The sequence below is a fragment of the Pogoniulus pusillus genome, chromosome 14, assembly GCF_015220805.1.
Source record: "Pogoniulus pusillus isolate bPogPus1 chromosome 14, bPogPus1.pri, whole genome shotgun sequence".
NCBI lineage: Eukaryota > Metazoa > Chordata > Aves > Piciformes > Lybiidae > Pogoniulus > Pogoniulus pusillus.
Window position 1 is genome coordinate 28,238,552 of NC_087277.1, and position 12,533 is coordinate 28,251,084.

General features: G+C 44.8%; 1 protein-coding gene across 2 annotated transcripts in view; it reads right to left on the bottom strand.

The window, feature by feature from the left end:
- Positions 1 to 12,533, bottom strand: part of VIRMA (vir like m6A methyltransferase associated) — a 40,101-nt gene that overhangs the window by 22,035 nt on the left and 5,533 nt on the right. For both annotated transcript variants that reach the window (XM_064154702.1, XM_064154703.1), the window contains exons 3-11: positions 12,205 to 12,291; positions 11,310 to 11,358; positions 9,770 to 9,938; positions 8,337 to 8,459; positions 7,762 to 8,076; positions 5,230 to 6,382; positions 4,225 to 4,716; positions 2,816 to 2,970; positions 1,270 to 1,352 (exon numbers count right to left, since the gene is read on the bottom strand). In XM_064154702.1, coding sequence (XP_064010772.1) covers positions 1,270 to 1,352; positions 2,816 to 2,970; positions 4,225 to 4,716; positions 5,230 to 6,382; positions 7,762 to 8,076; positions 8,337 to 8,459; positions 9,770 to 9,938; positions 11,310 to 11,358; positions 12,205 to 12,291 — 2,626 coding nt within the window. The remainder of the gene's footprint in view (positions 1 to 1,269; positions 1,353 to 2,815; positions 2,971 to 4,224; positions 4,717 to 5,229; positions 6,383 to 7,761; positions 8,077 to 8,336; positions 8,460 to 9,769; positions 9,939 to 11,309; positions 11,359 to 12,204; positions 12,292 to 12,533) is intronic.

The window sequence follows — 12,533 nt, forward strand, 5'->3', positions numbered from 1 at the left end:
TACTTTGAGTATTTAGTTAAGTCTTAGTGTTCCACAAAATTTAGGTTCAACTATTCCACTTTGGGAAAGCAGTCACATCCAAGTTGGAAGAGACCTTGAGCAACCTGGACTAGTGAAAAGTGTCCCTGCCCACAGCAGGGGGTTAGATTTAGATGATCTTTAAGGTCCCTCCCAAAACAAACCACTTCATGAATCTATGAATTAGGACAAAATCACAAAGTGGAGGGTTAGACTGTGGTGTGATTTTATGGGAAGCTATAAGATATGACAGAATCAACCAGGTTGGAAGAGACCTGTAAGATCACCCAGTCCAACCTAGCACCCAGCCCTAGCCAGTCAACTGGACCATGGTACTGAGTGCCTCAGCCAGGCTTTTCTTGAACACCTCAGGTGACCAGTGCCAGAACAAGAGGACACAGCCTCAGGCTGTGCCAGGGGAAATTTAGGCTGGAGGTGAGGAGAAAGTTCTTCCCTGAGAGAGTCATTGGACACTGGAATGGGCTGCCTGGGGAGGTGGTGGAGTCGCTGTCCCTGGAGCTGTTCAAGGCAGGACTGGACGTGGCACTTGGTGCCATGGTCTGGCCTTGAGCTCTGTGCTAAAGGGTTGGACTTGATGATCTGCGAGGTCTCTTCCAACCCTGATGATACTGTGACCTCCAGGGACAGTGATTCCACCACCTCCCTGAGCAGCCCATTCCAATGCCAATCACTCTCTCTGCCAGGAACTTCCTCCTAACATCCAGCCTAGACCTGCCCTGGCACAGGTTGAGACTGTGTCCGCTTCTTCTGTTGCTCGTTGCCTGGGAGAAGACACCAACCCCACCTGGCTACAGCCTCCCTGCAGGCAGCTGCAGACAGCAATGAGGTCTGCCCTGAGCCTCCTCTTCTGCAGGCTGCACACCCCCAGCTCCCTCAGCCTCTCCTCACAGGGCTGTGCTTCAGGCCTCTTCCCAGCCTTGCTGCCCTTCTCTGGACACAGTCCAGTATCTCAACACCTCTCTTGCATTGAGGAGCCCAGAACTGGACACACATATATATATCATTGCCTCTTTGCATCACGCAATTACCTTAAATTTTGGTTCAAGAAATACAGCTGAGTGCTGGAACTGATCTAGATCACAAACTTTAATCAAAACATTTCTTCTGGGAAACACTAAGTGCTTTTTAATGTGACACATTAGTACATACCTAAGATAAAGTGTCAAACTACAAAATCTCTGAGCTTATAGAGCACAACTGAAAACTAACATCTGTCTATGCTTTCCTCACCTGTTTGATGTATTCAATGAGATTTGGAATACAATTTATTTCGAAGCGAAGGTTTTTCAAAGGTTCAAGCCACTTGCTGAGCTCTGTGGGAGAAAAAAAAAAAATCAGAATAGAATAGAATCTGCCAGGTTGGAAGAGACCTCCAAGATCATCCAGTCCAACTTACCAACCAGCCCTAGGCAGTCAACTAACCATGGCACTAAGTGCCTCATCCAGTCTTTTCTTGAACACCTCCAGGGATGGTGACTCCACCACCTCCCTGGGCAGCCCATTCCAATGCCACTCACTCTCTCTGACAACAACTTCCTCCTAACATCCAGCCTAGACCTCCCATGGCACAACTTGAGACTGTGTCCCCTTGTTCTATTGCTGGTTGCCTGGGAGAAGACACCAACCCCCACCTGGCTACAACCTCCCTTCAGGTTTTTAATTAGAATTAGTCAAGTAACTTGGAAGTATATTTGTGAATATTAAACTTATTTTAAAGGATACTTAACTGAAAATCATAGAATGGGTTGGAAGGTATCTCCAAACACTATCTAGTCCAACACCCCTGCAGTCAGCAGGGACATACAAAACTAGATCAGGTTGCCCAGAACCCTGTCAAGTCTTCACCTTGAATATCTCCAGGGATGAGGCCTCAAGTGCTTCCCTGAGCAACCTGTTGCCCTGTTGCAGCCCTCATGGTGCAGAATTTGTTCCTAACATCCAATCTAAATCTGCTCTTCTCACATTTCAAATCATTGCCTCTCATCCTGTCACACCAGGCCTCTGCAAACAATCCCTCTGCAGCCTTCTTGTAGGCTCCCTTCAGGTACTGGAACCTCCTTTGAGTAACTCCTTCCTTGCTCCTAAGACCAACCATGAAAGTTGTGAGGCACACACTGTTGGAGGGCCACAAAGGGCTCCAACTCTGCTATGAGGATAGACTGAGGGAGCTAGAGTTGTTCAGCCTGGAGAAGAGTTCATTGACACTGTAGAGCTGCCTTCCAATACCTGAAGGAATGTTACAGAAAAGCTGGAAAGGGAATTTCTGTAAGGTTGTTTAGTGATAGGACTAAGTGAAATAGTTTGAAACTGAGGGAGAGCAGGTTTAGACTGGATCACAGGAAGAAGTTCTTCAGTACATGGGTGGTGAGACTCTGAAATAGGCTGCCCAGGGATGTTGTGGTTGCCTCCTCTCTGGGGGTGTTCAAGCCCATACTGGATGAGACCTTGAGTGGCTGGGTCTGGCTGGGAAGCATTGCTGCCCATGGTGGCGAGATGGGAGCAGATGACACCTGTGAGGTCCCTCTCCACCCAAGCCATTCTATGATTCTATAAGTAAATCATTTTTCAAATAACATACAGAATTCAGAATTTCTTCTTTAACTCTCATTAACAGAGAAAAAAAATGCACATGATTTCAGCAACCCAACTAACCAGATGCAGCTGGAAAAGGAATCTCATTATACATATCATCCAGACCAGATGACAGGGAAGCACCAAATTACCCACACAGAAAAGCTTTATTTCTGTGCAGTCCCACTAAACACACACACTGTACCTTGCAGTTTGGTGTTATTTTCATCTGCTTTACAAAGCTTCAGCAGAGGTGCTGAATGCTGCTCCAGCATTTGGACATCACTGGAAGACTGAACCACCAGCAAAACAAGGATGCAGGCGTAATTATAAGCAACTGACTTCTTGGACTTGGAGTCTCTGAAACAACAATAAGGATTTTCTTTAGATCTCATCTAATAAAACTGGATGGCTGTTAGATTTCTCAGCCTTTGACCTTTAATAATCTACCTGAAGAACTTCTACCTTTACCAAGGATTGCCCCATAGAATTGTCAACAAATACACCCAAATGATTTTCTCCTACGCCTTCCCAAAGTGAAAGCTGCTTTTTTACATTGACTTAATACCCATTTCAGCATTCATAAGAGGAGAGCATATCACACAGCACCCAAACCTCTTTCCTTAACTTAGTACCCATTTGAGCATCTACAAAAGATCAGAGCAAATCAAACAGCACCCAAACCTCTTTCCTTAACTTGGTACCCATTTGAGCATCTACAAAAGATCAGAGCAAATCAAACAGCACTCAAACCTCTTTCTTTAACTCAGTACCCATTTGAGCATCTACATAAAATGAGAGCAAATCAAACAGCACCCAAACCTCTTTCCTTAACTCAGTACCCATTTGAGCATCTACATAAAATGAGAGCAAATCAAACAGCACCCAAACCTCTTTCCTTAACTTGGTACCCATTTGAGCATCTACAAAAGATCAGAGCAAATCAAACAGCACCCAAACCTCTTTCCTTAACTCAGTACCCATTTGAGCATCTACAAAAGATCAGAGCAAATCAAACAGCACCCAAACCTCTTTCCTTAACTCAGTATCCATTTGAGCATCTACATAAAATGAGAGCAAATCAAACACCATCCAAATCTCTCCCCAGAACTCTGTTTTACAAATACTGCTTTAAAAGCATTGCTACCTGAAGCAGCACAACTACTTGTTCCATGAAAATGAGGACTGGTTTTAAATCTTATCCTGTAAGAACTTTAAGAACTCAGAGATTCCAACAGTACAATGTCCAGTCAAGAACTCAAGAGATTCCCACTCCAGAGAAGTGTGCAGTGTCCAGTTTCCCCAGTCAAATCTGCTTTTCTCACAGTAAAATCTGATGCTTGCCTACTTACTGATTTGTTTTTCATATAGCAAACATTCTGACCTGTATCCACCTCTGTGGATGACCTAAGCAGATTCTAGGTATTAAGTTGGTTACAAATGCCAGGCCTGACCTTCTATTACGTTCTACTTAAAAGTTGGTTTGTATTTCAATAAAAATATCATGATCTAAAAGGAAAAAAAACACCTTTTAGATTGAACTGAGTTATTTCTGTAAGTCAGATGCTTTTACATTTTAAAACCATACAGGATAGAAAGAAATGCATAAATTACCCTAAAGCTTCTTTGGAGTAATACTCCATCAAAGTAGTAAGACTTTGGAGATTCTTCTCCAGACTGAACACATGAGCCACAGCAGATCTTCCCACAGGGTTAAAGGTAATCAGGTACAGGTTGTGAAGTGTCCCCAGCAGATCTGAGTGGTCGGTCTCCTCGCTGGCTGTGCAGCGCTGAAAGTGGCAGAACAATTCTGAAATGCACTGTAAGGTCTGTGTGGAATGCAGAAGCCACAGGGCAAAAGCATCTTCATTGGACCCATCTGATTGGAGACCTTCCTCTTGATCTGGATCAGAAAACTGACAAAGTGCCCTGATCAGTAAGTTGGTTGCTTCGTACTCGGCAATGAAGAAGAGCAGCCCCTTCTGTGACTGCGCCAGGAAGCGCAGGATATCTCGGATGGCCTGCAGCACGCCTGGGTGGGCACCTGTCACTGGCATAGACAGCAGCAGGGTGATGCATTCCAAGAAATGGTGACTGTGAAGATACCTGAGGGAAAACATCAACAGAAGAACAGCAAAACCATCAGCAATATGGCCATCACCTGTCAACACTGCACAATAACATCCCGTGAAATTGCACGTCTCTTTTAGCTTCACAACTTCCTGCTCTGTGAGCTTGGAGACTCCTCACCTGCAGTATCCAACACCTGGGCACACAGACACAGGTGCCCCAAACTTGCTCCAAAACAAAGGGAAAACACTCTGGCTCTGGAACAATTTCCAAATATACACTTGTACAGGACCTGGCACAACCAGTGTGGATCTATGAATGTGATTTAAGTGCTAGCACAGTACCAGGACCGACAAGCAGTCAGCTTCTTGTTATGGGCATGTTAGGTTGATTGAAAGCCAACAAAGTAGCAGGTACATTAACCATCAAACCCTCTCAGGGTTTCTAAGCACAGTCCAGAATCCCCTAAGGAAGTACAAAGTGAAACAGCTAGAAAAGTGCTGGTCAGCAAGAAATACATTTCAGGAAGTAAACTTGCAATTGCCATACCTAAAGAGCACAGGGTAAGGATCATCCCTTTCTGGAGGGCCTGTAATGCGTGCCATGGTTGGGAAAGATTTCACAGGTGGCTGAATCATTGTATGAGGAGCAGTTTCCATCAAATGGAAGATTTCTTCCAGAAGACTGACAAGTTTTTCCATCTCTCCTTCGCTTATATTGGAAGACTCCAAAAGATGATCCATGTCCATAGGAGTCTCCACATCATTCTCATATTCTTGGTTGGTTCTTTCAAGTCCTACCAAGTCCTGCTCCTGTTCTTGCTCCGTGTGATTAGGAAGAGAAGGAGTGTTCTCTGCTAGCTGATCAACCACCTTTTTAATATCTGTAAGGATCTCATAGAAGTGACACTTCTGGAGAATTGCAGACCCAGCAGTAACTACTCTCACAGTCTGATCCAGCAGGATCAGTTCCAAGAGTTTTTGATAGCCACTTTTTGCATGCCCATCTACACCACCCCTTAGAAACATTTCCATTCCCTCAGTCATACTGATAACACTATCCAAAGCTTTAAAAGCATTAAGTTTAAGGGAGGATGACACATGATCTGCAAACAGCAATTCAAATAAGACATTGATAACTCCTGCCTGTAAGAGTGCTGTTATTCCTTGAGTCCCACACTCCCCTAACGCCGACACCAGCTTTGTGCCAGCTTTGAGCTGCCGGACGTTCAAAGCAATGGGCTGCTTGAGAGCTACCTGAAGGTTCAAAGCTTGCAGGGTCCAGTCTACCAGCTGAGCAATATAGTCTTGCTTTGTGCCTTTCACCTGCAAGTAGCTCAATCCTTTTACTATTAAACTGGAAACTTCTTCTAATGCAGTGACCCACTTTGCACCTCTTTCCTCTTGATATAATTCCAGTAGTTCGGTTAATTTCACTGAGGCTTCCACTGCTCCTGAATTTTCTTTTTCTGGGTCTTGATCTTTTATTTTACCAACTTCATTTTCAAACACGGTCTTGTAAGGGCAGGTGAAGTACAGAAGAGGTCCAAGCTCCCTTTCAAAAGGTTCATATGTCACAGGAGGCACAGATGCCAGATCCTCAGGAGTATATTCAATATCAAAGCTCGGATACTTAAATGTTTCACGTTCCAGATCAGCAATTCCATCTTCATCACTTGAAATCTGCTCATATCCATCATCTCCTAAGAAGAAAAGCATTCAGTTATGAAATAAACCGGTTCAGAACTGCAGAGGATCTGCTCAAAACTAAAAAGCAGTAAGTTATTTAATACAAATATCAGTGGTTAGAGAACAATCACACACAGAAAGCTTCCTCTCTCCATAAAGAAGTGACAGCCACAGCTGACAGGGAGTTTATGTAATAATGGAGATATTTAGAAGAACACATTAAAGCAAAACAAAATGTTTAACTAGAGGACAACAGGGTACTATAAGAACATTGTCCAATTTTCATCCTTTGACTGCATCTGTCATAAAATTTGTAGGTTGAAATCTTGCACAGGCACAGGTGAGAACTTTAAGTAATACAGGGTTATGACTACTGACATTATACTACAGAGAATCATAGAATGGTTTGGGTTGGAAGGAATCTCCACAGGCCATTTAGTCCAACACCCCTGCAGTCAGCAGAGGACTTCTACTAGATCAGGTTGCTCTGACATTGAGTCTCTCCAGGGATGGGATTTCAACCACCTCCCCGGGAAACCTGTTGCATTGTTCCACCACCGTCATGGTACAGAACTTATTCCTAACATTCAGTCTAAATCCACTCTCCTCTACTTTCAAACCATTGCCCCTCATTCTTTCACTACAGGCCTCTGCAAACAGTCACAGAAACAACCAGGCTGGAAGAGACCTTTCAAGAGTCCCTCTGCAGTATTCTTGTAAGCAACCTTCTAGGAGTACTGGAAGGCTGCTATTAGAATCGTAGAATCAACCAGGTTGGAAGAGACCTCCAGACCAACCTAGCACCCAGACCTAGCCAGTCAACTGGATCATGGCACTAAGTGCCCCAGCCAGGCTTTGCTTGAACACCTCCAGGGATGGCGACTCCACCACCTCCCCGGATTGGTATTCCAATGCCAATCTCTCTCTGGGAAGAACTTCCTCCTAACATCCCGCCTAGACCTCCCCTGGCACAACTTGAGACTGTGTCCCCTCTTTCTATTGCTGGTTGCCTGGCAGAAGAGACCAACCCCACCTAGCTACAGTCTCCCTTCAGGTAGCTGTAGACAGCAATGAGACTACCCCTGAGCCTCTTCTCCAGGCTTCTTCTCATGCTCACCTTTAACAGCTTTGCACTGTTTATAGAAGGGAAGAGGAAGATTTATTATGAAGTGATAACTATTCCCCTGCTTGCTGCAGACAGGGTTGGACTAGATAACCTTTGGAGGTCCCTTCCAGCCCAGACCAGTCTGTGGAAATCCTGTTCTCAAGAGATGTCAGAACCACCAGTAAGGCAGGCAATGGTGCAGCGACCAAGGGGAAAAGATGCAGCTCCCTTCACACCACTGAAAGTACTGCCACCAAAATTTCATAAACTTGATTTTTTTTTACCTACCTTCACCTTCCTCCTCCTCTTCACCCTCTTCTTCATCTTCATCTTCCTCCTCTTCTTCCTCTTCCTCATCAGCAATACTCTCTACTGTATGCTCATCATCGTCGTCATCATCATCATCATCCTCATCATCCTCCTCCTCAACATCCACATCATCATCATCATCATCATCATCATCATCTCCTTCTTCTGGTTGATCTTCCTCCACTTCTCCATCATCAGAATACTGGCTTTCCTGATGAATGGATGTTCGATCAGGAGAGATGGGCTCAAAGTAATCCTCTCTGTGATCCACATCGTCTTCTTTTTCCCCAACCACTGAAAGTATAGACAAAGATGAAGAAATGAGAATCTTCCTCTTGCATCCAATGCTCAACATCTTTTAGAAATGTTACATTCTGCATAGTGGAGATACAGAAAAAGCATCCTGATGAATCTTCCTTTCCAGTTCTTTCCCTAGAATGCATTTGTCCAGCAGAAGGGACACTAGACAGGAAACCAGAGCCTAGGGAGGAGCAGAATTCTGCCTCCACTCAGCAGTGGTGAGCAGCACATAAAACTGTCTGTTCTCGTTCTACCTGACACTGGGATGGGTTCATCCTCATCATCATCGGGAGGAGGGGGGCCTGGAGGTGTCCTTGGTCCCCTAGGTTGTGGTCTTGGAGGACTGCCATTGAACTGGTCTTCTTTTTCTCCATCAGCTGTATTTATTGTGAAAATAAAAACATGCAATTAATGGAATCACAGCAGCAGAAGGAAATTTTAGGTTTGCAGTGCTCATTTTGGTTGGGGAACACTTTCATTTCCAGGCTGGTATTTAATCTGCAGTATGTGAGGCAGTTTTCTGAAGTAACATTTGATGTGAACAAGAACTATATCAATAAGCAAGCTTATCACCATCATTGATTTCTTTTTAATACAATACTGGGTTAAAATTAACATGGAAGTGGCATTCTTGGCTTTGACACCAGCAATACAGTTCCCCTACCACTAACATCCAAGTTATCTCTTTTGAAAGAGCTTTCTGTTACAATCAATTGGGTTTTATAGTTTACAACTGGTTTTAACTACAGAGAGAACTCAAATTTTGCAACCCAAAAGCTGTACCTTGACAAAGACAATCCAAAACAAAGGCTGAAGCAGAAATTTGCTCACTGATTCTATTCATGGCTATCCTAACACTACAGCAAAGGAAACACTCTAAAGTGCTTTAAATACAAGGCACAAAAGGAAGGTTCATAGAATGGCTTAGGCTGGAAGTGACCTCAGAGATCACCTTCTACAACCTCCCCACCATGGGCAGGGACACTTCTCAGACTCACACAGTCTGACCTTAAACAGGAAGGAGGCATCCACAACCTCCCGGGGCAACCTATTCCAGAGTCTCACCACCCTCAGACTGAAGAACTTCTTCCTAAGCTCCAGCCTAACCCTGCTCTCCCTCAGCTTCAAATCATTCTCTCTTGTCCTGTCTCTAGACACCCTTAGGAAAGGTCTCTCTGCAGCCTTCCTGAAGGATCCCTTCAGCTACTGGAAAGCAGCTCTAAGGTCCCCCTGGAGTCTTCTCAATGCTAAACAACCCCAGCTTCTTCAGCCTATCTTCATAGCAGAGATGCTCCAGCCCTTGGATCATCTTTGTGGCCCTCCTCTGGACTCACTTCAACAGCTCTATGTCCTTGATGTTACGCTGGGGACACCAGAACTGCAGGCAGTATTGGAGGTGAAGTCTCAGCAGAAGTAAGTTAATGACAACTGTGAAATTTGGTTGATTCCCAATACTATTCTAATCAATTTGAGATTTCCATCATTTAAATGTTAATGAGGTCACACAAATTAAATTACATTTTGGCAATCCTAAGTCATTTAATTAGCAAGAGATCAAGCAACTGACTAGGAAAATAAAGCCACTGCAATCTAAAATGTGAAACAAGTGGAGGCTTTAGCAGGTACTACATAGATCTTAAAGTAAAAAGACTTTTAAGTAATCCCTTGTTTCCTCAACAAGACTCACCATGCTTTGGGTTCCTTTTCAAACCAGGCTGTTGCTGGGGAGGTGGTGGTGGAGGTGGGGGTGGAGGAGGTGACTCTCTCTCGTGACTTATTACTCTGTCCACTGAGCCATAGATTGCTAAAGTCAAACAGTTGTACCATCCTCTCAGAACCAATCCATCTGTGTTGACCTGGTAATTTTAAGAAGAGAAGTACTTTGAGAATAACACAAGACAACTTCAGAGGAAGTTATTGTAGCGTTGCTATCAGCATAAAAGCAAGAAAGGAGAACACTAAAGTTTCTCTTTGCTCCAGTTGGAAATTGAGAAAACTTTCAATATGTCAATCATTACAACACATCACAGAATGGCTTAGGTTGGAAGGGACCTCAGAAATCATCTGCTCCAACCTCCCTGCCACAGGCAGGTATGCCTCTCAACTACACTTGGTTGCTCAAGGCCTCATCCAGCCTGCCCTTAAACACCCTCAGAGAGGGAGTATCCACAACCTCCCGGGGCAACTATTTCCAAAGTCTCACCACCCTCAGACTGAAGAGCTTCTTCCTAAGCTCCAAACCATTCAGCTTCAAACCATTCCCCCTTGTCCTGTCTCTAGGGATCTTCATGAAAAGTCTCTCTGCGGCCTTCCTGGAGTCTCCCTTCAGCTATTGGAAGGCAGCTCTAAGGTCCTCCCAGAGTCTTCTCTTCTCCAGGCTGAACACCTCCAGCTCCCTCAGCCTGTCCTCACGGCAGAGGTGCTCCAGCCCTTGCAACATCCTTGTGGATTCCTCTGGACTCACTCCAGCAGCTCTGTGTCCCCGCTGGGGACATCAGAAGCAGAGCCAGGATTGGAGGTAAGGCCTCAGCAGAGCAGAGCCAAGGGGCAGAATTCCCACTCTTGCCCTGCTGCCCACACTCCTCTAGCTGCAGCCCAGCACACAGCTGCCTGCTGGGCTGCATGAGGGCACTGCTGGCTCCTGGGGAGCTGCTCAGCAACCAGCACCCCTAAGTCTCTTTCTTCAGAGCTACTCTCAACCCACTCTGCACCAAGCCTGAACTTGTGTCTGGGGTTGGCCTAGGACCTTGCACTTTGACTTGCTGAACTTCATGCAGTTGGCACTGGCTCAATTCTGAAGCCCATTAAGATTCTACTGGATGCCATTCCTTCCCTCAAGTGAGTCCACCACAGGAAGCTTTGCACCACAAGAACCCTTGCAGCATCTTACCTATCACGTTACTCTAGGTCACATAAACACTGACCTGAATGAAATAAACCCAAACAGAGCTAAAACTTTTGAGCTTAGCTATGGCCTGCAGTTTTGGCTCCTAATTTTCAGATAGTTGTTGGCAATCTCCATGGGACTTGTCAAGCAATCACATCTTACACACCTCGTGCCATTATAGATACAGACTCTAAAGCAATGAGTATGTGAACTAGAGGCAGGTTTTAGAGTGAGCTCCTACACAACCAATGCTTTACACAGTGCACTACGTGGAAACACACTGAATCCTAAAGGACAGACACAAGAAAAAGAGGAGGTGGTTTAAACCACACAGCATTACCTTTGCATTTGGTCTGAAAATTATTGAAGTGTTTTCATCATATTCAAGGCTGTTAAGTAAAATACACAGTTATTTTTCCATGAATAGAAAGCATGTTTATAGAAAGCACAGAATGGCTTAGGTTGGAATGGACCTGAGGGATCATCTGGTTCCAAACCTCCCCCACAGGGGCAAGGATGCCTCTCAACTAGACTCAGCTGCTCAAGGCCTCATCCCGGCTGGCCGTCAACATCCTCAGGGAGGAGTCAGCCACAACCTCTCTGCACAGCCTAGTCCAGAGTCTCACCACCCTCAGACTAAAGAACTTCTGCCTAAGATCCAGTTTAACCCTGCTCTCCTTCAGCTTCAAACCATTCCCCCTTGGCCTGTCTCTAGACACCCTTAGGAGAAGTCCCTCTGCAGCCCTCTTGGAGGATCCCTTCAGCTATGGGAAGGGAGCTCTGAGATCCCCCTGGAGCCTTCTCTTCCCCAGGCTGAACAACCCCAGCTCCCTCAGAAGTGTTCTAGTCCTTGGACCAGCTCTGTGACCCTCTTCTGGACTTGGTCCAACGGTTCTGGTGTCCTTCTTATGATGGGGACTGGACACAGTAGTACTAAGCTCATAAACCAGTAATAAAACAATGAAGAAATACATGTTCCTAAAAACAAGAGTGTACCAAAATACTTTCATTAAAAGACATGAGCTCTCCCAAGATTAAAAACAGACTCTCTTCTTTTTTCAGCATGAACATCAGTCCTCCTCCACAGCTTGAGGGAAAAGGACAAGAACACAAACGAGCAAACAACAGCCTAACCATGAATCTCACACAAGATGCAGTGCATTTTCTGCACTAAATAAGCCCCAGGAAGAAAAGACAGATAATGGAAGTCACAGACTAATCTTGACAGGACTTACCTGCCCAGCCTATCAAAAACAGGGGCACTTGGTTTGCTGACATTGTTGAAAAACAAGTCAAGTTGAAAGGTATGTGGAGATGTCTCTCTGCAAACAGAACAAAAGAAAGAATAAAACCTGACAAGCTCCTTATAAGACTAAGTAGGACTAGCAAGGGGCAGAATCCTTTAAATTCTACTGTTTAATTCTCCCAATAATTCCAAGTCCAGCAGACATATAAATGCATTTAACCCTTATCTATAGGAGATTCTATTGTGACATACAAATGCAGGAATAAAAGAACAGGAAGTTGTTCTTGACTCATGGAATCCTGGAAGCACTAAGGCTGG